The following is a 26,839-nucleotide window of genomic DNA, read 5'->3' as shown; positions in this document are numbered from 1 at the left end:
TAATCTGATCAACAAGTTTACATGCGCTTGGGTCATCAGATAATGTGAAACTCCAGGTCTGCATGAGTCAGACAGTAATCAGAGTTCTGCTTTGCAACCGGCCAATGAACTCACAGAATAAGATGTGACGTAAACTGCAGGTTTTTTTATAAACATCTCACCACTTTACCTGAAAATATGAATATACATCATGTAGAAAATGAAGAATATTTAAAACCTTCATTTCTTCTGCATGTATTTGGTTTCAGCATCACTCCAAAAGTGTTTTTGCTGCGTCTCGCGGCAACGCTGCTTGCTTATTTCCAGTACCACCATCTGTTTTTGCACATGTGCAATCTGAGAAATCCGAAATCAGAGTAAGAGTTCACATGCACTGAGAAATCTGATTACTGAGCTAAAATCCAGCTCTCTTTATTAATTTTCCTTAGCAGATTTATAGACCTTATTCCAATCAAACAAATCAGGGTATGCTGTTTACATGACCATTTGAATAATCATATAACTGCAGAAGTCTGATTGTGGTCGGATTATTGAGTGTATGTAAAAGCACTCACTGATGCCAGTTTAGTAAGTGAAATCTAAGGGAGTGAAGCAACTTGGCTGGACAGAAAAGCAAAATTAAACCCATTTCATGGTATTTAGATCTGTAGTCTGACACCTAACCTAATATCTGCTTAGCAAGCAGGCTACAGATCCAGTCAGTACCACACACCAGAGTACAGACTTGATTCTGTCTCACTGGTGCTCTGCTAAAACAAGTATAGACCCTAAAAACTCACATCTGACAAAGCAAAGTTGAGTGACCAGCATTGGAATGACAGGAAGCCAAACCTGAACCTGTTCTGTGGTGTTGAGACTGTAGCCTGCTAGCTTTAGCAGAGATAAACAAGGATAACTAGCCAAATACATGCTAATATGTTACATATTGGCTACAGTTTTGCTCGTTGAGCTATGTTCCAGTGACGAAGCTGAGCATCCTCAGTCCTTTGTTTACTTACTGCAGAGAAAAGAGATGGAGGCAAACGGAGACCAGGTTTCCTAATGAGATCTTAAGGTGCCCTACACTGTTTTAAGCAAAACCATCCGGTTTTAGTCCTATAGGTTTTAACAATCTTTCTTCAGCAGGGCTTTCAGGCAAATCTTGCAGACCACAACCACCCAGGTCAGGATGTGTTTATTTGGCCATTTACTTGATAGACAGTGACATTTTTAAATTACCGTCATCATTTTGATTAAACTATACCTAATTACTGTTATACCACCCAACCCTAAAGCACACACACTCTCACCAAGGTCAAATAAGTGTTTTGAGTGTTTTGAAATGTTTTATGTATTGGAGGTAGTTTCAAATGTTTACTCACCATCAAATCTCCAAGATATTTTTATTGCAGCCTCTTCACAGAGACTTGTCCTGATAAAGAAAGGCAAATATTTGAGCTCATTACACAGCCGTTGTACGTGAATTCATTTGCTGCTCTAATTTCATCTGAGTCACTATTTTAAATCATTTGAAATCATTTCTAATACAGAGACACTGGAAATACATATTTGACCTCAGCCAAGAGCACTGCACTGAGTGGCACTTCCACACATGCTCACATAGTCTCAGTCTCTCTCTCTCTCTCTATCTCTCTCTCTCTCTCTCTCTCTCGCTCTCTCTCTCTCGCTCTCTCTTTCCCTCTCTCTGTCTCTCACTCACTCAGCGCACGGAGTGCATATTTGGGAAGCACAGAATAAATTTTCAATTTAAATCTGGTTACCTGTGTCTGGGTAATGACAGTCATGTATATAAATGAATCCTCTGAGCACAAAATATAGTTCTGACGGGCTATATTGATGGGCTACGCTCCGGGTCCACTTGGGGATGAAGAGCAGAATTAAAAAAGAAATGGAATTCCCTTTTGTTCTGTACCTCTGTATCTCTGTCTCATCACATGGCTGTGCTTGTGCTTGTGCCGAAGTGCCTGATAACAGCTCCCTCTACTGGCCACTCAGGCAAGAGAGCGATCTACAACATTAGGAAATTTTCTCACGGATTTCAGCAGCTGTCAGATGTTTAGTAACAAAAGAGGTGACCCTTATGATTGATGCACTATAATTAAGAATGTGTTTCATGCAATCAGTGTATATAAACAAGGGCATTAAGTGCCCTTCAATGTTAAGAAAATAACTTGGCACTCATAAAGACATAAGGGGCTGCTTTCATGGACATTAATTAAACTTAGTCTTGAACTATACATTTGGAATGTAATAATAATGTATCGTTCAGTATGAGCCTTTCAAATCAATGCGCACAGGTATCGAACAGTACATTTAACAGACTAGAGCAAATGAATTACTCAGTTTAATGCTGTCTATATTGCTGATGTACAACCCCAATTCCAATGAAGTTGGGACATTGTGTAAAACATAAATAAAAACAGAATACGATGATTTGCAAATCCTTTTCAACCTATATTCAAATGAATACACTACAAAGACAAGATATTTAATGTTCAAACAGATAGATTTTATTGTTTTTTGCAAAAATTCACTCATTTTGAATTTGATGCCTGCAACACGTTCCAAAGAAGTTGGGACAGGGGCGTGTTTACCACTGTGTTACATCACCTTTCCTTTTAACAACACTCAATAAGGACACTAATTGTTGAAGCTTTGTAGGTGGAATTCTTTCCCATTCTTGCTTGATGTACAGCTTCAGTTGTTCAGCAGTCCGGGGTCTCTGTTGTCATATATTGCGCTTCATAACGCGCCACACATTTTCAATGTGAGATAGGTCTGGACTGCAGGCAGGCCAGTCTAGTACCCGCACTCTTTTACTACGAAGTCATGCTGTTGTACCTCGTGCAGAATGTGGCTTGGCACTGTCTTGCTGAAATAAGCAGGACATCCCTGAAAAAGACGCTGCTTGGATGGCAGCATATGTTGCTCCAAAACCTGTATGTACCTTTCAGCATTAATGGTGCCTTCACAGATGTGCAAGTTACCCATGCCATGGGCGCTAACACACCCCCCCCACACCATCAGAGATGCTGGCTTTTGAACTTTGCGCTGATAACAATCTGGACAGTCCTTTTCCTCTTTGGCCCGGAGGACACGACGTCCATGATTTCCAAAAACAATCTGAAATGTGGACTCATCAGACCACAGGACACTTTTCCACTTTGCGTCAGTCCATCTCAGATGAGCTCGGGCCCAGAGAAGCCGGCGGCGTTTCTGGGTGTTGTTGATATGTGGCTTTCGCTTTGCATGGAGGAGTTTTAACTTGCACTTGTAGATGGAGCGACGAACTGTGTTCACTGACAGTGGTTTTCTGAAGTGTTCCTGAGCCCGTGTGATAATATCCGTTACAGAATGATGTCGTTTTTTAATGCAGTGCCGCCTGAGGGATCGAAGGTCACAGGCATTCAATGTTTGTTTTCTGCCTTGCTGCTTACTTGCAGAGATTATTCCAGATTCTCTGAATCTTTTGATGATATTATGGACTGTAGATGATGAATTGTACATTGAGAAACGTTGCTCTTAAACTGTTGGACTATTTGCTCACGCAGTTGTTCACAAAGTGGTGAACCTCTCCCATCCTTGCTTGTGAACGACTGAGCCTTTCAGGGATGCTCCCTTTATACCCAATCATGACACTCACCTGTTTCCAATCAACCTGTTCACCTGTGGAATGTTCCAAACAGGAGTTTTTTGAGCATTCCTCAACTTTTCCAGTCTTTTGTTGCCCCTGTCCAAACTTCTTTGGAACGTGTTGCAGGCATCAAATTCAAAATGAGTGAATATTTGCAGAAAACAATAAAGTTTATCCGTTGGAACATTAAATATCTTGTCTTTGTAGTGTATTCAGTTGAATATAGGTTGAAAAGGATTTGCAAATCATCATATTCTGCTTTTATTTATTTTTTACACAACATCGCAACTTCATTGGAATTGGGTTTGTAAAATATAGTACTTTTTAAATGCTGAATACTGCTTATAAAGCAAAAATAGAAACATCAGCATACTCAAAATCTGATTGGCCGCCCCAGATGCCACCCCAAAATTTCTGCCACATCATAGGCTTCCACTTTGCTGTTAGGCAGACATTTGTGTCTTAAAGACGAGAGGTGTTTCACTATTGGCAATAGGCGAAACTGTCCAACAAAATTTTCTGAATTGTTACATTCCTACTTTAAGTTTAAGCTTTGTTGTGATCTGAGAAACCAGCCAAAAGAGACTTTAAAGCAGTGCTTCAATCAAATATTAAATTTTAAAATAGTAATTTTGCCGCAAATGTAAGTTTGCAGTCTAGAGTTTGAGTTCTGTACTAAAGTGATGAGGCTAATGGATTTAACAAGCAATGGAAGCTGATAGCTACTAGCTAGCACAGTTCACTGTGAGAACTGCATGCATAAATCATCAAACACTAACCTACCTCAAAGAAATTTTGATTTGGTTTCTAATGCTGTATAATATCTGTAAAAATAGACATTTGCATATTGCATAGCTAAAACATTAGCAGCTGCTTTAAGGCCTGTATTTTGTCCATATTTTGGTCCATTTCGGTAGGCACGTCATACCATGTGAGAAACCACATAAACAAGTCTGTTTGAGATTACTTGATGTCAGTGTACAGTTTTCACAACTAGTTTTTTTAGCTTCCACTGCTCGTCGTTGATTTGAGATTAAATATGAATGTGCCAGAGTGAAGATCCTCCAAAGTCTGTGGCTTCTGAAAATGGAGGGAGGTGTTTATCAGGAGCACAAAGTCACCTCACCATAGACGTGCGGTCACTTCGCCCTCACCCTGTCTGTCCCTCCCCTGTCACTGGCTTGACCCTTTGCGCTCCACCTGCTCCCATGTGGCTTCCTCTAACCGCAGATGTACAGATGATGTGATGAATGAATGGCATGTGAGCTAAACTGGCCACAGCAGAGCAGGACGGCACAGACACGTGCAACAGCAGCATGAAGCACACTCAGGACACTGACCATATGAGATTATCCACTCTACAAACAGCTGGACAGAAGATACAGTCACTAATGTCACTGATGGCAAACTGAATGAACAGTACTGTGCAAGAGTTGTGATCCAGCCAAGAAAAAAGGTCTCTATTAAAGGAGACTTTCACAGATTTTTTTTAACAGTTTCTGCGAAATTAAATCATTACGATGTGAAAGGTTGTTCAGGTTTGATGAGGAACACACCATTTCAAGTTGTTCCAAATTGTTCACAGTGGTTGTGATAGGAACCAGACATCTGAAGACTTTAATGCCTCTAATAGCTCCCTCATAAAAAAGTTAATATGTTAATTAGTTATGAACACACTGCCTGGTGCCTGAGACATTGTTTTATGATAGTTTTTATAGAAGGTTTTGGTCAAAAACATCATTTGATTGACAGGGACCTGAAGGAGAATGTAGGGCAAAATAGTCCCCAAAGAAAACTGGTCATTTTATTTAATTGATTATAATTATAATAATTAAACACATACATTGTGACCCCTGGTTCCTATCACCACTACTGTAAAGTGTCTTTATGTTTCCATAGAAATAACCATTTCACATCAAACTACTCTGAAGTGGTGTGCGTACATTTAATGATTGAATTATGTGGAAATTTTGAAAAATTGGTGGAATTCCCCTTTAATTTACAAGACTTTTTCTATTCTATTTTGCCTAAAACTACTATAACGCATTAGAATAAATACAAATAACCAAAATTATAACAAAAATAACAATCATATCAATTATCATATAATCATATATTAATTAACCTGTAACTACAGTTATATCAATAACTGTTTTGAAAACAGGTAATAATTTTATTATACAGGTAATAATTCTCAGTCATTGCAAGATTTGTTCAGTTTCACCACCAGCATTAAAAAGCAATAATTCGATAATATTATATTTTAATATATAAAATCAGGCATTTAATATATTAAAGTATGACATTGATGAATTATTGATTTGCTGAACCAGGTATTGGACAGTAACTACAAATACTGTCTCAAGAATACATTCTGAAATATTAAGCTAATACACTTGTAGGCTTAAAATAATATGTATTATATTGATGTTAGTTTATATTTATTCTAATGTTTACAGTTTGAGCCAGAGAATATGAACTGCCCTGATATGATGCTTTAAATAGAATGTGATCACATTGGCCTGAGACTTGTTCAGTACTGCATATCTTGTATGAGTATTGTCAGTGTGGTAAAGGAAGCTAATGGGGACTTTATGACTTACTCATCATTGTTCTGACAGGCAAACATTCCAAGGGTGGTAAGAAGTTTCTCTACTTAATGATGAAATTACCACAGATTTATTTCATGTGTAGCATCAGCTCACAGAATGCTGATCCCTTCCTTTAGGACACTTTGAGTGAGTGTGTGCAGGGGTGTGTGTGCGTGTGCTCTCCTCTCGCTCGCGTAAGACTTCATGAAAGTTTAAAGTCTCCCATCCTGAGGAGCAGCAGGACAGATCGGCCCTCATGCATTCTTTATGGTGTTTTTCTTGCTTACTTTAATTCTTGCGTCATTCTGCTTTATGTTGCGGCGAGCAGGTGTTGTGTCTGAGTCAGCCGAGTCAATATAAAAACTTTCAGTGATTCATCTTCAAACGGACTGTTTGCTATTTAATAAGACCTCGCACTTGATCTGCAGCTTAAATTTAATGTAGTTTATAATATTTTAGCCTGTTTCGGGTGTTAACTAATTGCAGAAGCCCATGCTGAGACATTCTTTCTTTCATGTTGGTCAGATGGGACTTCCGCTATGGTACTGAAAGAAGCAAGCAGACGCCAGAGGCCTCACGCTTTTGATGAGAATAGTTATCGCAGTGACCTACTTAGCCACTAAACTAGCAGCTTTTTAACTAAACCAGCAGCTCTGAACTCTCTCAAGGCTCTTTTGATTGACTACAACTCTTGGTAAGAATATGGTGCAAGACAAAGAGCTTCTATTCTTTTTTTCTATTATTTAAGGGTTTTTACAGTTAAAAGGAGTAGTTTTAAAGGAAAAGTTTGCTGATTTATCAGAGTTTTAGCATAATTCACTTTTTGAGAGGTAAAGTTATTTTGGTTGTTTTTCTGAAATAATGTAGCATTTTAAAGATATGAGGCAGAGGCAGAATCACACATAATAGTGGTGACAGTAACCAAGCGTCCAGAACATTTAAAGCCTCTAAAGACTTCCTCACACTAAGTTATCCTAATTACAAATACATTGGGTGATGCTTTGGAGAGAGCCTTGGAAGGATGCATGATTATATCAGAATTATATCAGTATCAATTGATGATTCATAAAAAAAAATTGATAGCTGTTCAAATGTGATACTTGCTTTCTTTAGAAAAGTGTTTAGGTGCAGTGCTACTGCCCTGAAGCTAATCCAAGTGAGGGGCGGGGGGGGCATGCCAGGGGGCATCCTGATCAGATGCCCGAACCACCTCAGCTGGCTCCTCTCAATGAGGAGGAGTAGCAGCTCTACTTAGAGCTGCTCCTGGATGCCCGAGCTCTTCACTTTATCAAGTAGAGTGTGGCCCGCCACCCTGTAAAGAAAGCTCATTTCCGCCCCTTGCATTCATGCATTACATACAGAGTCAAACGCAAAAGCTTTTGCACGCCTGATCAAATGATAGTTTTGTTGAAAATAAGTTACACATCCTCTACAGAGAACACACTTGTACACACTTTAATGCACAATTACTGTTTATTTGAGACAACAAAACATAAATTGTGGCCTGTGCAAAAATTATACCACCATTTATACCACCATTCGTTTTTAAGTGGGTTCTCAGTAAAATGTAATTTTACCTGGGATGTTAAAAATTTTTGCACATGATTGTAAACTCAGAAGACAATCCAACAAAAAGCTTTGTGTTGTAGAAATTGTGACCTCTAGTTCCTGAAATTAGGCTTGCTGTGTTTCTCTAGATGGAATTTTTTCTTCAAAACCTTCCACATAACTTTGTGTACTTCTCAATAGTAGCTCACGAATAGAACTACACTGTGTAAGAATGCCTTTTAGTGCAATTTTAAAACAGAAAAGTCCAATAAAAACACGCTATGTGAGGTTATGTCATGCCAGACATTTTTCTAGCATAAGACTGCAATGCTCTGAAAGAATAAGTTCATTAATTTCATTAATGCAAATTTCAATATCATCATACTGTAACGCCACAATATATTAAGAAAACTGCCACCCGGCACTAATTTCAAGGCTGTAGCCCCTGGGGCAAAGCCATGAAACGCTCTATTCTAACTATGACTGTGATGTGGTAGATGTGAGCCACAGTATTCAGAGGAGTAAAATAGAGTGGAAATGTTCTCTGGCACTCGGCCACTCAGCTTCAGCTCGCTTTATGTCACTGCGCTGCCACAGCTGTCACGTCGTTTTCCTCTAGAGCAAACGGCCAAGAGCCTCTCCGGAACACTCAGCTCTATGTGGAGCCTGTGGTGTCGAATCAGAAACAGCAAAAAAAAAAAAAAAACCAAAACAAAAAAAAACAAAAAAGTGTCTTTGAGGCTTTGAGACAAGTGCTGCAATTGAAGCAATCTTCTCAAGCTTTCACTCGAATATCCTGTAAGAGTAGACTTTTAAAGTTCAAAGGAGGACTAGGGGCGAGAGAGAGAGTGAGAGAGTGAGAGTGAAAGATCTAGTGCACATATCTTCTTGGTCTCTTATGATTAAACAGCATTCAGTTTAAAGTCTTTTACGTTGGGTTTTTATTCACTTCCTTTATGACCTTCAACAACCTTCACAACACTGTTAAGTTTGCAACCCTGTCTGTCACGCCCTGTACTCCTGTTGGTCAGCAGAGAGGAGCGTTTGTGGCAGTGCTGACCAGAGGTGGAAAGTAATGAATTGCAACTACAAGCAGTAGTACCTGAGGGCAAATTTCCCATGTTTATTATTTTTTTTACTTTTTTCCATTATTGAATTTACCTAAATATCTTGGTAAAATGAAAGGAAACCTCTCAACTGGGAAAGTCGGGATGGTGTTCCCAATTCCAGGTTTTAAATGAGATTTGCTTTAGATCAGTTAACAGACAGACACAGTAAATGAATATCTCTATAAAATGAATCAGGTTTGCTGTTTTTAGAGAGAAAATATGTGATGGATGTTAAAGTTATTTATATCACAGATGTTAGCTGGATAGCTTGTTGCCAGCAATGCTCATTTTCATGGAGGTTGAAACTTATGTATTTCTGCGTTCCCACTTCCCACTTACAAGTTGTCAAACACAGTATTAAGCAGCCAACAAAGCCAATGAAGCCTTGAGCACTGGACCTTCTGTCTGTGTTATAGAATATTGACTTTAAAGTGCTTTTGGAATAAGAAAGCATGTTGATGCTCCTAATTTCATTACTAAGACTGTTATATTCAATTATCACTACAGCAGTGCTCTAACCTATGTAGGATTTGCTCTACTCTTTCCACCCCTGGTGCTGACCTATACAGTGATGACCAGAAATGGGCAGTGTTATGCAGCAGGCCCATACTGTTGTTCACTGAAAGAAAAACTGTGTGCATGTCTGTGTCTGCCTGCATAAAAGTAAAAAAAGAGTGCGTGTCCACCCAGTCTTGCTCAGGGAACACCCTAGGGGCATTCAGGATCTAAAGCGCTTCATTCTGCTTTTTTTAAATGCTTTCCCTGCATAAGTTAAATGAAGCAGAATATAAGTCTAAATAATTCAATTAATTTTTTCCCCACTGCACAGCTTTATTCAGAGTTGTTTTTGTGGACAATTGCATTTATTATGAGTGTTAAAATCACTGGAGCAGTGTAAAAACAGTAATTAAATGCTAAAATCAATTCATGATCCTGAATGCACCCTCACTGTAATCATGGCTCCTTAAAGCCAAGTAATGCAGATGAATCTTTTTGCGAGCACTGTATAATAAATGCTGTCAGGAGATGTAAACCAGCAATCCCATCTAGTACCATTTCATCCAGACAAGATCAAACGAGGACAGCCAAGCCACAAAGCCGCCCTGCTTATACTGGGCCATTTGCCCTGAGATGACTTTGTCCACTGTTTTGTAAAAAGATGTTCTGTAACTGTCTTTTCTGTTTGTCTACCTGGGGTGTCACGATCCAAGTTTTTCTGCCTCTCTTTTCCTCATTGAATTCTAGGTAATGATGCAGTATCACAGTTTTTTTATAGATAAGGAAGTAAAACCAATATGTATTAGTAAGTTCAGTGTTAGGCCTCAAATTATTTTTAAATGCTACTGTAAAATCATTTTTGGTATGTGCATAATATGATACTCTCTGAACTGCTGTTTTTTTTAGATGACTGCAGGCAAAACAATGGTAACACTTTATTTGGAGTGGTCCTTTGTAGATGATTAATAAACTCTTAACAGATTATCAATAGCACATCAACAACATATCAGTGAAGTAGCAGCAGTGCCACATCTGAATACACTGAAGTAAATATCTTGTAGATGTTCTGTTGATATATTACTTACATTAAGTAGATGTTATGTTAATATATTACTTCAGTTACACAAAACCTAACCTTACCAACCTGACCCAAAACCCTAATCCTAATCCTAAACCTGGCCCCAATCCTAACCCTAACCTCAACCCATAACCTAATCCTAACCCTCATATGTTTGTTTGTTTATTTATTTATTTACTTTACTTTACTGAGATTCTGCTGAGTGTTTGTTTCATATAAACGGACCACTCAAAATAAAGTACCAAAACAATTGATTGAGTAGCCGTTTGGCTGCTGTTCCACTTTAAACTTCTTTAATTTGACAAAAATCACTGACATAAATGTTACATAAAGTGTCATAAATATAGCACAGTGGGATAAAATAGTCTTTAATGACTTAGCTTACAGTATTAAGGCAGAATTCCACAGCTTTTTTTAAAGTGTCTGTATAATTAAGTCATTAAAATGCAAACAGTGTCATTCAGCGTGGTTTGAGAAACTTGCTGAATCAAACTTGTTCACAGTGGTAGTGAATGGAACTGGATGTCCAACTGTATAATGTATTTAAGAGCTACCTCACAGAAAGTTGTTACAAAAATGGTTATTAACACATTGGCTGATGCATGAAATATTGTTTTGATGATAGACTCAAAATAAGGTTTTGGTCTAAGTGTAGGCAATATTGTGCTTAGAAATAAAAGACTATTTTATCATTAACATTGTTTTCAATAAGAAATAAAATATATTTTATCATTATATATTTTTGTTGTATTACAGCTGAGGTTCATATTACCACCACTGTAAAGAAATCAGTTTCTCTACAATGAACTATTTCATATCAAACCACTCTGAATGACTTTGTTTACATCTCAACCATCAAATTACATCAGAATTTTGATAAATTAGTGGAATTCCCCTTTAGGTAAGGACTAGAAATGGACTGGGCTTTGAATCCATTAGGATATTCCTTGCTTTGGTCTGATACAAGTCTTTTGGGTCGGATCGGAACATCCTTACCTCTGGTCCAGTCAGCAGAGAAACTGGTGTGGCTCAGCGTCTCACGTTTATCTTGTCTCTTCCTCACTCTCATCCTGTGTCCTCCTTGTGATCCATATTGTTCATTTGTTTGTTCTCTCTCTCTCTCTCGTTCTTCTCTTCCCCATGTGTACCCAGGCAGCCCATTGAGTAGCTTCTTTGACGTAATTAAACAGCTCTTTTCAGACGAGAAGAACGGGCAGGTGCCCCACGCCGCGGGCACGCCCAAGCACGGTGCCAACAGCAAGAAACACGAGTCCGACTCTAATACCTCCAAATGCCCGTCGGGCAAAGACAAAGCCAAGGTGGCACCATCAGTTGGGACACAGGAGCAACCTTAAAATCCAGGAGTGTTAGTAGATCACCAGATGTAAACATAATACAATGTAGATGAAGCGTTTGACTCGAGCTCAGGCTCAACTGTAAAAGACGTTCAAGAAACTTTTATACGCTGGAATGATTACTGCAGTAGAGCATTCCACCAGTGCATTCTCTCCACCAGGCACACACACACTCCTCCCCTCTTTAACCATGAATCTTATCGCTCTGTTATGGAAGCCTGTTCCCTCCAAGTAGAGGAGAAAAAAAATCACCTGCTGTTTCTTTTTTTGTTTGTTTGTTTGTTTGTTTGTTTTTGTCTCCTACTCAGTTCTGGCAGCATTATTCTACAACATGGACTTACTATCTCAAAACAAGGACTTTTTCTTGAAATATTGACTGAGCAATGTTGTTGAAATACTGACGTCATATCTCACAACTTATTTTCTCAAAACATTGACCTAGTATCTCAAAATACTTTTTTGTCAAAATATTTAATGAATATTTTGAAATAATGCCAATTTTCATAAACTAATGACAATATCTTGAAATAATTACTAGTCTTAATTACTAATATCCTTGAAATATTGAGTAAATACCCCAAATAACTATTTTCTCAAAATGTTGACCTAGTGTCTCAGAAAAGTCTTTTTTTGCAAAATACTGAATTAGTATCTTGAAATAATGACAACCTTCATAAAATAGTCACAATATCTTGAAATAATTCATATTAATTACTAATATTTTTGAAATATTGATTAAATATCCCCAATAATTTTTTTCTCAAAATATTGAATTAGGATCTTGAAATAATGACAAGTTTCATAAAACATTGACAATATCTTGAGCTTATTACTAATACTAATGTTTTTGAAATTTTGATTTAATATCCCAAAATTATGAATTATTTTCTCAAAATATTGATGTAATATCTCAAAATAGGTTTCCTCCGGGTACTCCAGTTTCTATCCACCATCCAAAGACATGCAGTCAGGCCAGTTGGACATGCTAAATTGCCTCTAGGTGTGAGAGTGTGTGTGTGCATGTGCATGTCTGTCTGTCCGTCTGCCCTGCGATGGACTGGCGACCTGTCCAGGGTGTATCCTGCCTTCTGCCCAATGACAGCTGGGATAGGCTCCAGCACCAGTTTATATGATGTGTCTATCTCAAATTAAATTACTAATTTTTTCAAAATATTGAATTGGTATCATGAAATCTTGACTTTTTTATTGATGAGTTACTGTGTCAAAATAATGAGTTTCAGGAAAGTTAGAATTATTGTAGGATAATAAGTGATTATTATAGAGATATTAAATAATGTCAATATATTACAAGAATGTCAGCAGTTCAAAATACTACATCAATATTTTGAGAAAATAATTCCAAATCTGGACATATTAAGTGGATACTTTAAGAAAATGTCAATATTCTGACAAGATAAGTCTGTTTTCACACGCTGCTGCCAGGAACAGAGAAGGAGAAATAGTTGTAGGCTTTTTCCTCTACCTGGCGGGAATGGTCTCCCATCCTCTGTTGCCTTTGTTTGCATTTCTTGTGCTTTTTCTCTTTTGCGTTTTGTGTTTTGGTGACGCCGTTTGCCCATTTCTGCTACCAGGGATTATCCAGAAAACGTGTTAGAGCCCATCCGCATCATGTACAGTATGTCGATGGAAGGCACATTACACAGCAAGTACAAGCTACGGATGGACGCTCCTCAACGCTGACGCACGCAAACTTCACCAAGACACGTTCATCCTCCGCACCTCACTCCTGCTCGAAGACTCACGTCTGAAGAATTGAGAAAAAGCCTTAAGAAGAAGAACCACAACACTCATTAAGCCCTGCTCTGATCTACTTCCCCTTTACTTTCTCCCTTCCCCTCTTTCTGTTTGTGACCCCCCAAGTCTCTCTCGCTCTCTCTCCGTTTTCCCTCTTTCTTTTTTTCATATGCCAGCAGTTCTGTTGAAGGGAGGACGAGCTGTTGACATTTCAGACACGGTCAGGCGTTTGAGGAGCCGCCCACACGGACTCTTGTTGGATTGTATTCTTTTCAATGTAGTCTTTCTTTATGAATGACAGAATTTAAATATTTTATGGACTTTGTGTCATTGCTGTACAAGATTTTCAAATCTTATTTGAAAAAGGAATGGGGTAGCCTATTTTGGGGTGGTTCTGGGACGGGACTGTGGGGGTGGGTGATGTTTCAGATGTTTCAGCAAATGATCTATTCTGTACAGACTGTATATGTTCCTTACGTAAAACTCGTCTGTGACTTTGCTTGGGCTGATTGTGTTGCCAGTTTGTTTATTTTCCCCCTTTAAGTGATGAAATCTTGTTTTATCTTTCACCTTTGAGTGAAATTATGCTTAATGTATTCTTTTGATGTCAGATTTTTTAAAAATCTTTTTTCCCTTTTCTTTTGGAAAAGCATCTGCAGGATTCAGAGACCTTTGGCCACAGTTGTGTATAATTTTATAACTTATTTATCATCCTATTTTATTTGTTCTCGTCTGTATTATTATTTTTTTGTTTAATTTATTCAGCTGGGACTATTTATAAACCAAAATCGGGTAGTTTAGTGTTTGTATCGGAGCTACTTGTCAGATTGTTTTGAAGAATTTCGTCACTCTTTTCTTTTCCCGGCTTTGACCAGAAAAAGAGCTTGTAGTATATGTTAAATTATTTACCAGTAATTTAAGAATGTAGACTAGCCTCTTTACGGGGGGAGGGGGAGGGGGGGGTTATACGAAGTTATGAACTATTGATATTCGTCACTTTTCATCTCATAGTGCGTGTACAACAGGTCCACACCTTCGAACCACATGATGTAAATAGACGACTTTTTTGGCAATGAGTTTCTTAAAGGCACCGAGGGGATGCTCCTGCTCCTAGCTGTGTTCTCGTATTTGCCGTTTGCATGTCCGACATTCGGCTTTTCTTTGCATGATGTTGTTGTAGATGTTCGATTTTGCCCTGTCCTGCACCTTTTCCCCCCTCTTTTTCAGGACGATCAACTTGTTTCTCCCTCTCACCGTTTACGTTTCTCTTCTCATCCCTTTCTTTGTTTGTCTTTTATTTTGACTCTTTTTTTGTTGTTTTTTTTGACTCTCTTCCTCTCCTCATTGCTTTCTTCAGTATTCTGTACTGCTCTCTCTGAGAGGGGTCCGATGATGTCGTAACCCAGATGGATATCCATGGCCCGGGGGTGGGTGGGTGGGGATTCTGCTGAAGAGAAATAAACTAAGCAATACCTATTCTTATTCCTTCCTATTTTGTACTTGGGAGAGAAGAGAAGCTGCTTTGTTGTGAACTACAGATTGGTTAATACCGAGCAGGAAAAAAAGAAAAAAAAAAATCAAAACCACAGCTAATGTATCCCCTTGTAACTACTGTGAACAACTTCAGTGCAAACAGAAATAAATCCATTGGATTCTTTGGATCCGTCTCATACTCATACAATGGAATGTAAATTCAACACTTCACATTTATTGATTGCTTGATTTCTTGTAAATACATCAGAGGTTTACAGTGAGATCAATAAAAGAGCCCGAGAAGTACAGAAGAATATAATATTCAAATAATTTAGGTCTTTTAAAATGGTCCCAATGCACCACGTACCACTTTTTACGTCAGTAACACGTTTACACGTTAAAATGGAAGCGTTTATAAACGTATACAAAACTATGTACACATTGGTATTAAAAACATTTTTCACAATTACTTTTCATTCACATTACTGCAGCCTTTCTCTCTAACATGCGTCAACATCCCATTTTATCCACTAGAGGGCACTATTACTGCAGCACATATCACTGTATGACCTATCACTGTATATATACAGTCATGTGCAAAAGTCTGGCCGCCCCTGAACAAATTATATTTGGTTACTTTTCTGTGAGATGATATGTTAACACATCCTCAACAGGCAAAAGTAAATATTAGCATTTCTGCTAATTGTACTACACTGTTTATATTACTGAGTTTAACAAAGATAATGAACAAAATGCGGCATAATTTTTGCACAGGCAAAATTTTATGCTTAATTTAAGTAAATAAACGACAACTGCATTGAAATGCACAGAAGAGTGTTCTCTGCAGAGGATGTGTTCACTTATTCTCACTTCTACAATCAACATAACGTCATTGGACCAAACTTTTGCACACGACTAGGTTTATAACGCATTCTTTACCAAACACATATCTCCCTACATCCTTTCCTGCACTCATCAGTCTGTATTTGAATGCATTTGCCAAACACGAACTTGCCGTATCTTGCTAACAAGTGCACAACATCGTCCGACATCTACAGAAGAATGCGGCTGTGTCCTAAATGCACCAGCTTATACATATTCAGCACTGGCTCGTTCTGTAAGCAATGAGAGATCAACCTAATTGCTCTGTCTGTCCTGTCAAGGCACATCTCCACTACCGCTTGGGCCAAGTTTTCCACTTCAATAGGTTTTCCATGCAGGCACAATTAGCACATTTCTCCCCTGCGTTCACACTATGAATGAGCTGCCAAGATATCGCAGCCTGGAGGCCAATGTTGCCTGCAGGGCCTCCAGAGTGTCCGGCTCCTGGGCTGGACTGCACTCGGACCTCAGCAGCAGCTCCTCAAACTCTCTCCGCTGCAGCATCTGGGGCATGTTCTGCAAGAAGAAGCCTTCGCAGAATTCAGCCAGCTCTGCCGCACAGCTCGCCTGTTAGCCAAACACAGCAGAAGCAGAAGTTTCAGAGCACTGGGCTCAGACAGTGGATTACTAGTTTATATGAAGTGTTTCTATTGTGGCTGTTCTAATAGAGCTCACTTTGTAAGTAGCACCAGGTCTAAGTGGGTTTTGCCTATGAGAAAAATGAGTGATATTTTTTAAAACTGCCTAACAAAAATGCTTCAAAGCTGATCCCCGTGTATGTATATTGTTCCATCAAGTGTTACAGAACTATGACATGAAAGTAAGTCTACTATTAAAATTTAACACTATTATAGAACACCACCAGCTCAAATTGCAGATACTAAATCTTGCTGTTTTGCATATTATATATTGGTGAGATTGCCAGTGTTATGAAGTCAGTTCAGTGTGCAGCTGTGTTTGCTCACATTTAACAATATTCATGTTCCAACTACTTAATAACCTTTTAATTCAGAGGATCCAGTGACATTCATTGGGAAAATGTACACAGGATAAAATGTACCAGCTTTGGAATGTTTTTGTTGACAGCTTGTGCTTATGCCAATTTTCAAAAATGATAGTGACAAAAATTCAAACATGGGAGTTGCTTATTTGGGCCTGTTGCTGACTGCAATATGACAACATGTGCTCGGTAGTCTGTGGAGCGTTGCTTTCATTTTGCATCAGCTAATCTTTAAAGGGGAATTTCTCCATAATTCAAATGCTGAGATGTAAACAAATAGTGTCTTAATGTCAGTTTATTTGTAGAGAAACTTGAGTGATTTCTTTATAGGGGAGTAATAGGAACCAGAGGTCGTGATGTCTTTAATGAAAATAGATCCGTAAAGGAAGTTACTTGCCTGCATCCCTGGCATGCAGCTCCACCTTGAATGGATTTTAAAAATATATACTTCAATCCAAAATCTTATTGCAATACTATTGTAAAAAAAAAAAGGTCTCCGGCATCAGGCAGTGCATTTTTACTTGATTTGCTGCTAACTATCAGTGAGGGAGCTTTTAGAGGCATTAAACTCTTCAGATGTCTGGTTCCTATCATCACTATTGTTACCAATAAGTTCCTCTAGAGCAGAGCACTCCACTCCAAACCACTCTGAATGGCTATTTACATCTTAACAGTTAATTATGCAGTAAATTTTTGAAAATTGGTGGAATTGCCCTTTTATACCACATACCCATATATTATATATATATAGAAAATGTAATGTTCTACAGTTTGTTTTTATTAAAATATAAAGTGACTTCTCTGTTCTGTATCTTTAGCTAAATGTAGCTGGCACAAGAACCATGTTGTGGGCACCAAAATGCCCACAGGCTGGTACTTGTGGACCACTAAGCTCACAAGTGTGCTTACCTTGGCTGTATGGTAGATGAGGACAGTGTTGCGGGTGGTCATCCTCTCTGCACAGTAGACTTCACAGCGCCTCTTAAGGGTGCTGAGCTGGAAGGAGTGAGACACGGGCAGGAGCTGAAAATCAAACACAGTTCAGGTTCTGCTTTATTTGCTGGACCCCTTTCAACACAGATTAAGTGTATTGAAACAAAATATACCGAAAATGCTGTTTTTGTCAAGGATGAAGATTTTCTGTCCCTGAATCCATTGAAGGCAGTAACAGATCATGCATTTTGGATGCATGTTGTGTTGATTCTCTTACCTCTAACATATCTGAGAGAGACACTTCTGAAATCCCAGCTACTCCACCGTACAGGTGAGCCATCAGCATCTGAGAGAACAGACAGTTTTATGTTTCTGTACATTTTTACTGCAATGTTCTATACAATAAGAGAGTACGATACAGTGTGGTTATATTTCGTGTTTGCTGTGATTGAGGCGTTAATCACCTGGAAAGTGCTGTGCTTGATGTCAGTGAGTTCAATGATATTATGGTCTGCTGTGCCACTCGATCTGCAAACGCTGAGCAGCTCTTTGAACCTTAAATGGAATTAAGGGGAACAGAGACAATTCAGCGTCTATAGTCACATCATCATTGAGGAGGGTATTAACCAGTTATATTTACTGAGTTCCATGTACAATTTGAATTAGTGATGCACTGAAAACAAAAAGCAAATATTAGTTATGCTTTTGAATGGACATGCTAAACATAAAAAGCTACACAGTAATGAAGTAAACACATTTATTACTGATAAAATCTGCTTTCAGTAGGACATATCTGAGCTGACAAGGCATACAAAAACAGCATAAACAACTGCAAAAAAGTGCTGGATGTGCCATGAAATCCAATGCCCTTGACAACAGAGAACAGCTGGTCATTCAAGGCAATGAATTCCACTATTTTAAGTTATATTTTGCATTTTGGCTGTCATTTGTGAATTTTTCATGATTTATAAACGCAGGCTAAGGATGACGCTAGTGTGCTAGTGTGGACTTTCTGATTCTGTTCTGCTGTATTCTTGGTGTCGAGCAGGATGACGTATCAATTAGAATCAAACCTGTAGTGGAAAAGTTCTTGGGTGCTGTGTTGATAATTGGCATAAAATAAATGGCTTATCTAATGTTCTTCAGAGAAATCATGAAACACAAACACTGCTGACATTTTTTTCACTGCTCAGACTGTTTGAATGTATTTGTGCTGACCACCACAGGAAAGCAAACAAACAGCAATGTATCTACCATTTCTCTAGTTCTTCGCCATTACAATCAAGTGCTGTCATTAAGAGCTGAATTTTGACACATTGTTGTGAATTAATGTACTGCATATTTATTTTTTGTCATGCTGTTTTTTGTCCAGACATCAACATGTTTCAGTGGCTGAAATTTCAGTGCATCCCCAGTTTTAATGAGTAGGCCTTTCATGAGTAGGCCTATTTTCAAATGATGAAACTTTTACTTCCACTTAAGTATACATGTGAGGAAAGCCATCTACTTTTTCGTTGGTTACATTTTAGTCATTTACATTTAGCTAATAATTCCCTTTTTATTCTTTATTTCATTATGTCATGCAATACTTCTTTACGAGAGGTCACACCTCTGACTCTGGAGCTTTAGCAGTTTAACCCTGTACAGAAGGACATCAAAAAATATAACAATTGCACCTAAACTTCAGTTCCTGTGCTGACAGATGATGGATGCACTGAGAAGTTACACAGTAAAGAGTTTTGACACTTTTGTGCTTCTACTCAAGTTCTGCTTTGGAAGGTTAGTTACTCTTACATGAGTTACTGTTTTAGTGAAGTAACAATACTTTTACTGCTGTACAGGTTTAGGCTGCTGTACTCATGCAAGTTATAAAACTGAGTTTCTTCTGGTCACTCACCTCTGAGATGCAGACATGAGAAGCACTTTGTGGGCGTAGAACGGCTGGCCTTCCACCAGGAACGTCACATCAGACATCTCAGAGTTATTCAGGAAATGAGCATCTGTTGAGCAGAATGACACGCTGCATTTATAATAAATAGGATGCATCTGAGTTTATGGACAGGCATACGACTACTCAAAAGTTTGGGGACACCTTGCCTTCGTTTATTTATTTTTTTATTATTATTATTATTATTTCTTTTTCCTTCCACAGCAGGGAATACAGCAGGAGTATACACAAGGTAAATACATACATAACTCTGATCACTGATTACTGCAATAGGCTGACAGCACAATAATAAAAAAAAATTAGATATGACATACTGCCCAGGTAGAAATCATCATTCAAAAATCATAACTGATTTTTATGTTTATGAACATAAAAGACTATAAGACTAATGTAATCATATAAATCCCTCCTCTTAAACTTAACTGTGAGATATTTCCAAACTGCTGGATAGGCAGAACTTTGTGCAGAACTAATGTTTATAATACTGTATTAATAGTAATCAGGGTGTGATTCTTGTCGTGGTGTCTGGGAACGATTCCTTTTGCCAGACAAATTGATACATTTCTGGAAGTTTGAGTTCACATGAGTTCATTAGTTCACATTTCTGTGTTTTATTGCAGTGGATGAAGTGCAGATGTCTTTACTGATCGTCAGATCCGCAGAAACGTGCTCCCACACATAAATGATCAAATGAAGTTTATTGAAACAACATCTGAGCATAGTTACTGGCTGAATGAGGTGGACAGGGTCATTTGCTCTGTCCATCTCTACAGCCTAGCCAAGCTATTGGCTGTAACATCTATATTTAATGCCCTTGATCCTACATTTGTAACAAAATTTTGAATCTTTAAGCCCAGAGGTGGTTTAAACGTAAAATTGCTAAGTACTGAGTCCTGAAATCATAAGTGTATCCAGTGTGTAGGGTTTTGACAGTTGCTGTTTCAGGTTTGCAGTTTTTGCAAAGAAAAGTGGCAAAATCAAAACAGCTTTCCACTTCATAAAGTTTATTTAAAGTTTTTTTTTTTAAGTTTAAGTCATTGCAAATCAACAAACATGTTCATGTATCAAAAACATTTTGAAAAGCAAAGAGTGCCTTTTGATGGCCAGCGTATACTGAACGTACTGAATGACACATGAATGCATTCTGAGTTTAGACAGAATAGGCTTGACCATGCAGACAAACCAGACACGGCATATAAAGTGAAGCGCCTTACCCAACTGAGCAGCAGGTGAGTCCCTCGCTGCAGGAATAGGAGGCAACGCAGCAAAGCCAAAGCAGTGGCTCCAAATAACAGCAAGCCACTCACGGACCTCCTTATTCTAGGGGAACATGGACACACTTAAGTCATCACTGATCTACCTTACAGAATTCATCATCATCTACAAAAATTAAGCCTGATAAAGAATCTGTTATGTAGAATTACTACTAACTGGTTTAGTCTGGAACTGGGCTTAATCAGGCCCTATAACTGTTTCCTGAGGTTGCGGTTATGTTCCTTACCTTGGTGGTTCTAAAGATAGAGAAAAGCAGCGGCAGGCCATCTGAGATGAGCTCCTCACAGTATTTGTCCTGCCACATGGAGGTAAAGTCTCTCAGCAGTGAAAGTGTGACCTCGCTCCTGGACTGCAGTTGGGCAGTGCGCACAGACTCTAGCCACATATGCAGCCTCCACGGGACACCTGAAACAGACACAAACAAGATCAGGACAAGTTCAGCTCTGCTCAGATATAGTGAAAAAAACAAAAATTATATGTGTATACATACACATATATACACACACACACACACACACACACACACATCAATCAGGCATAAAATTATGACCACCTCCTTGTTTCTATACTCACTGTACATTTTATCAGCTCCACTTACTATATATAGGTGCACATTGTAGTTCTACAGTTACAGGCTGTAGTCCACTGTTTCTCTGATACTTTGTTAGGCCCCTTTTACCCTGTTCTTCAGTGGTCAGGACCCCCACGGACCCTCACAGAGAAGGTACTATTTGGGTGGTGGATCATTCTCAGCACTGCAGTAATACTCATGTGGTGGTGGTGTGTTAGTGTTTGTTGCGCTCGTCTGAGTGGATCAGACAGCAGTGCTGCTGCAGTTTTTAAACATCTCAGTGCCACTGCTGGACTGAGAATAGTCCACCAACCAAAAATATCCAACCACCAGCGCCATGTGGGCAGCGTCTTCTGAACACTGATGAACGACTAGAGGATGACCAACACAAACTGTGCAGCAGCAGATCAGCTATTGTCTCTGATTTACATCTACAAGGTGGACTGACAAGTTAGAAGTGTCTAATAGACTGGACAGTGAGTGGACACAGTGTTTAAAAACTCCAGCAGCAATGCTGTCTGATCCATTCGTACCAGCAGAACACACACTACCACACCGCCACCCCATCAGGGTCATAGAGTACAGCTCAGAGTATTCGTCATTGGTACCAACAATTTCAAGAAAAAGGTCACCAGCATTTCCAGAGTTTACGCCATGTGACTTTTTTTGTGGGGGTATTTTAAGGATTCTGTTTATGTGCCCCAACTCCCACCAACACTGGATGATCTCCAAAATCGCATTGAAAGAACTGAGTACAGCGACACCCGACATGCTTAATGCAGGTTTATGCATTATGCAGCTTTATGCTCACTTAAACCATTTCCAACTTACTGCACTGTTTTGTAATGATTTACAAGTGAAATAAATAATTTTGAAATCGGATAAATATTTCTGAATCACTGTTTATAATACTAAATACAGTCAAACTGAAATAATCAGTAATATTATAATTTCATTAGGGTGAGGACAGATTTTTTTACACCCCTAATTCAGGCCATACCGAGCGCTCTGAGCTCCATGGTCACATCCAGGTAGCCATGTTCAGCACTGTGCAGGCTAGCCTCCTGTAGGGCTCGGATTTGGGCCTTGGACATGTATGGGACGCTGCCGTTGCTGATGGAGGAGTGAGAGCGGAGCGAATCCTTAACTTCATCCTTCGGCTTCCCCTCCACCCCTTCCGCCAAGATCTCCTCCAGAGACAGCACATCCTCCTGCAGCCTGTGGGGCTGGCTCAGTAACTTCCTCAACACGTTCCTACAGGATAGAACAGCACTTTTGGGATATGCAGTCATGGACTCAACTACATTACACAACTACACAGTCTTTATTCATACATCACTTTATATTTTAGTCACAATCCTGTGCAAAAGTCAGAGACAACAGAACTTAAAGCTTTCATCTTTGAGAGAGAGGAGAAAATCAAGCTGCTTCAGATGTGAAAAAATCCACAGGTGTTTCTGTCCATCCTTCTACTGTGAGCAGACAACTCAAAACTATGGGTCTGAAAGGATGTGTAGCTGTCAGGAAGCCAGTACTGATAGAACACTTGTTAATCAGACAAGAATCTGGTGGTATTCTTAGAACGATGGACTGACCACCTCAACACTGAATGTGTTTGGGATCACTTGGTTCATGAGAAGCAGGAAGAGCAATGAACAAGTCTTCTAAAAAGTGGTGGACACATTCAATAATAAAAGAAATTGATATTATAATTAGTTGTTAAAGCGTCTGTAAAATATTTGTTTTCTGCATTTTTTCTTGACATTAAAACAATTTATAACTTGTATTTAATGGTGATTTTAACTGGTAATTAAATACATAAGGGTTGGTCTCTGACTTTCGCACAGTGCTGTACAGAACCTCAAAGGAGAATATAAGCAAAACATTGGAAAAGTAAAACAGTGAAGAAAAATGACAAAATTAATGAAACAGCAAAAATAGAAAGATAAAAAAAACTGCTGAATATAATGTTGAAGACACCCAATAAACTAGTTATATGCTAGCCTAAAAAAATGTGGTTAAAAAAGCAATAATAAAAACAGCCTGGGGTGCCTCCACTGAAGCAAGTCTTTTATAGGTCCAAGACTATGCATAATAAGGCACTGTGACCATATGCATTTTACTACACTCATCTATTCTGCACTTCCATTCCCTGACCACATCAGGTCCACCCACTGAACCTTACAGGTCAACTACACAGACATGCTATTGGTGGTTGGTGTAGTGTAGTGGTTAACACCTCTGCCTTCTACGCTGTAGACTAGTGTTCAATCCCCCACCCTACACTATACCAATAAGAGTCCTTGGGCAAGATTCCTAACACTGCCTTCGCCTACTTGTGTAAAATGATCAAATTGTAAGTCGCTCTGCATAAGAGCGTCAGCCAAATGCCATAAATGTAAACGTAATGCTATTAAATACTACTGTCAATCTGTTGACTTGCACCATTTGTTTATGTGCACATACAAATGCACCAGCCTCATGTCCTGTTACCCTACCTGTGTCCATGTGCTGCAGCGTGACTGAAACAGTTCATATCCTCATACAGTGATGTCAGAGTGCTCCCACTATGCACACGAAACATGGGGTCAGCACCGCGGGACAGTAGCAAACTGACCATCTCATAGTTTCCTAAACACACAAACACATTTCACTCAGACTTCATACATAAATTCTATATTTAAGCAGTAGAACATGAAAGGTAGTGTGTTCTCATGAAGAATATCAGAGGCTATGTTCTATTTGCTTTTGAAAGTTCTGAAAGAAAGAAAAAAAAAAGAAAGTCCTCAAACATTGCATCAAATGTGCTTTAATACTGGCAGTTACTTCTGCCTAAGAAATAGTAGGTTTTAGCGTTATAGATCGAGCTGTTTTGTCCCAGACAATCTGTAAAGCATAACACAGCCTGCCTTGTTTGCCAAATTCTATTCTTTTCATTTTTAGCCACTCCAGTTTAGTTCTTCCACCATTACAGCTGCCAACAGGTATGCTTGCTCAGAGCAACTGGTTTAGAAATGACCAAATAGGCTGCAGGTCAAATGTAATCTTACAGAGGTTATCTGGTGTATCCTTTTTCTGTGCTAAAGGAGAAGCTTAGTAAAGGTCAGCTGTAGCATAAAGCAAATCATAACGTGGCATCAAGTGCTCAGCAGAATGATAATGTTCTCTCAAAAAACTACACAGGTAAAACACGTCTCAACCAATAAAACTTTCATCTGAAATAACCATTAGATCAAAAAGCAATTACGTTTGAGAGACTGTGCATTACAGTTATTTCACTATTGTTAGGGGACATTGTTAATTGATTGACAAGAGGCTATGGCTGTCAGGCAACATAATGACCAGAATTTTCCAATGACAGCAAAATGGACTTTAGTAATACACATCAGCAGCCATATGTCTGCTTATATGAAATATTTAACAATAACTTCCAAAGTGGCTCAAGAAATCAGATTTTAGGAGTTGTTTGTGGTTCCTGTCTGTATAATGTTCACCTGCAGCAGATGCCAGCTGGAGGGGGGTTTCTGCTGAACCTTGGTGTCCAGTCCTGAGGGCACGGCCCTCCACATCTGCTCCCATGTCCAGCAGCAGCTGAAATTAAACTCTTATTTAACAACTTAACTACAGGATATTCATCAGAACACCTGGCTAACAAAGATCATTATTGATAATCCACAAAAAAACAAACAAAAAAACCCCAAAAAACATGCATGTCTATTTTTTTTCCATTTTTCTTTTTCTGCATCATTTGAATGCAATAGCTGCCCTTTATATTGTATACAAATCTGATGATGAATGGATCAATAGAAATTCTTCATAATTACTTGGATATTTTTTTTCTTTCAAAATTAACTTGCATTAAAGGTTAATAAAGCTCTAAAAGTTATAAATTTGGAGATACTTGATTTTTGACAGTGACATGCACTCATCTCTTCACTAAAAAAATCATATACATGTAATGTATGAGGATTTACACACACCTGTGCCACTGAGATATGTCCATACAGCACAGCAAAAGTGAGTGCCACCCAGTGGCGACTGTCAGGGTGAACAGAGGGGTGCTTTGGAGAGCAGCTGGGCACCTGCAGGAAGGAGCAAGAAGAACAAACACAAGCTCGTCAGTTAAAAATGCATTTGATTTCTGTAAGCAACAAGGTATTTGTTACAAATGGACTGTCATGTAATGGAGTGACTTGTGTGTACAGAACAATTCTCAGTCCTTACCGCTAAATCCAGGTTGGCCCCTGCATGAATGAGCATGTGCACCAGCGCCTCGTCCCCAGCAGAGCAGGCGTACATCAAAGGGGTCATGCCCTAAATCCCCATAGAGAGACACAAAAGAGATTACGTATATTCATACCACACTGTGGCCAAGTGACCCATCAAAAGAGCCAGAGTTCTGCTCTTTGCCTCAGTTCTTATCTTAAAGCCCTCTTAAATCCAGTGTCCACGACTTGCATAATATAACAGCACAATATCTGATGCTGAAGAAGATGCTCAGTCTGCCATTTCTTCTTCAGCATCAGATATTGTGCTGTTATATTTTGCAAGTCGTGGACACTGGATTTAACAGGGCTTTAAGATAAGAAGGTGTTTCGATTTAGAAAGTTAAGAGAAGAGCTAGTGGAAATGGCTCTGACCTGGTCATCCATAGTATTGACTCCATCTGGACCCAGCAGTTGGATAGCCTGACCAATTAGATCTGTGCGTCCACAGTTAAGCATTCGAAAGCCCAGATCCAGATTGAACTTGTCTGTCGCAGCTTTTGAGTCCAAGCGCTTGAAAGAACTGAAACAGCACTCTGGCCTGAGAAAGAGGCAGAAAGTGAGAGAGAGAGAGAAATGAGAATGTTTTGAAATGGCATATGCAGATATTTCCTGAGCTGTAGGCTGGGAATGACTGTCATTACAAAAAGGTTAAAAAAAGCATAAAAAGATGGTGCTTCAAAGGTTCTTTAGTAAAGAAAACAGTTATATAGAACCACAAACACTCAAAGAACCTTTTGCATGATTACAGAATTATTTGCATCACTACTGGCTCTCTGTGTAAAACGTGTTGACCGCGGCTTTCGTGATATTAAAATTGAAAAAAAATAAATGCATCAACAATAGCATTTACGCACAATAAACCACTTTTATAAAATGTTAATGTTTTAGAAATGTTTGTTTACTCACCTATTATGACTAAGG

General features: G+C 38.8%; 2 protein-coding genes across 6 annotated transcripts in view; one reads left to right on the top strand and one right to left on the bottom strand.

Annotated features, from left to right (window-relative positions):
• Positions 1–14,994, top strand: part of brsk2b (BR serine/threonine kinase 2b) — a 216,620-nt gene extending 201,626 nt beyond the window's left edge. Inside the window, exon 20 of one of the 5 annotated variants that reach the window (XM_037534709.1) lies at positions 13,406–14,994. In XM_037534709.1, coding sequence (XP_037390606.1) covers positions 13,406–13,428 — 23 coding nt within the window. In that variant the 3' untranslated portion in view covers positions 13,429–14,994. Of the gene's footprint in view, positions 1–11,610; positions 12,521–13,405 lie in introns of those variants that run through there. The other 4 variants (XM_037534707.1, XM_037534708.1, XM_037534710.1 and 1 more) reach the window with 4 other exon arrangements.
• A 1,228-nt stretch (positions 14,995–16,222) lies between these two features.
• abtb2a (ankyrin repeat and BTB (POZ) domain containing 2a) overlaps positions 16,223–26,839 on the bottom strand; it is a 50,210-nt gene continuing 39,593 nt past the window's right edge. The window contains exons 5-17 of the mRNA XM_017725139.2: positions 26,291–26,456; positions 25,875–25,964; positions 25,631–25,732; positions 25,145–25,241; positions 24,149–24,281; positions 22,651–22,904; positions 21,306–21,484; positions 21,019–21,124; positions 19,754–19,856; positions 18,321–18,411; positions 18,134–18,202; positions 17,833–17,946; positions 16,223–16,490 (exon numbers count right to left, since the gene is read on the bottom strand). Coding sequence (XP_017580628.1) covers positions 16,290–16,490; positions 17,833–17,946; positions 18,134–18,202; positions 18,321–18,411; positions 19,754–19,856; positions 21,019–21,124; positions 21,306–21,484; positions 22,651–22,904; positions 24,149–24,281; positions 25,145–25,241; positions 25,631–25,732; positions 25,875–25,964; positions 26,291–26,456 — 1,705 coding nt within the window. The 3' untranslated portion in view covers positions 16,223–16,289. The remainder of the gene's footprint in view (positions 16,491–17,832; positions 17,947–18,133; positions 18,203–18,320; positions 18,412–19,753; positions 19,857–21,018; positions 21,125–21,305; positions 21,485–22,650; positions 22,905–24,148; positions 24,282–25,144; positions 25,242–25,630; positions 25,733–25,874; positions 25,965–26,290; positions 26,457–26,839) is intronic.

This window comes from Pygocentrus nattereri, chromosome 25, assembly GCF_015220715.1.
Source record: "Pygocentrus nattereri isolate fPygNat1 chromosome 25, fPygNat1.pri, whole genome shotgun sequence".
NCBI classification, from domain to species: domain Eukaryota; kingdom Metazoa; phylum Chordata; class Actinopteri; order Characiformes; family Serrasalmidae; genus Pygocentrus; species Pygocentrus nattereri.
This window is presented reverse-complemented; position numbering and strand designations above follow the sequence as displayed.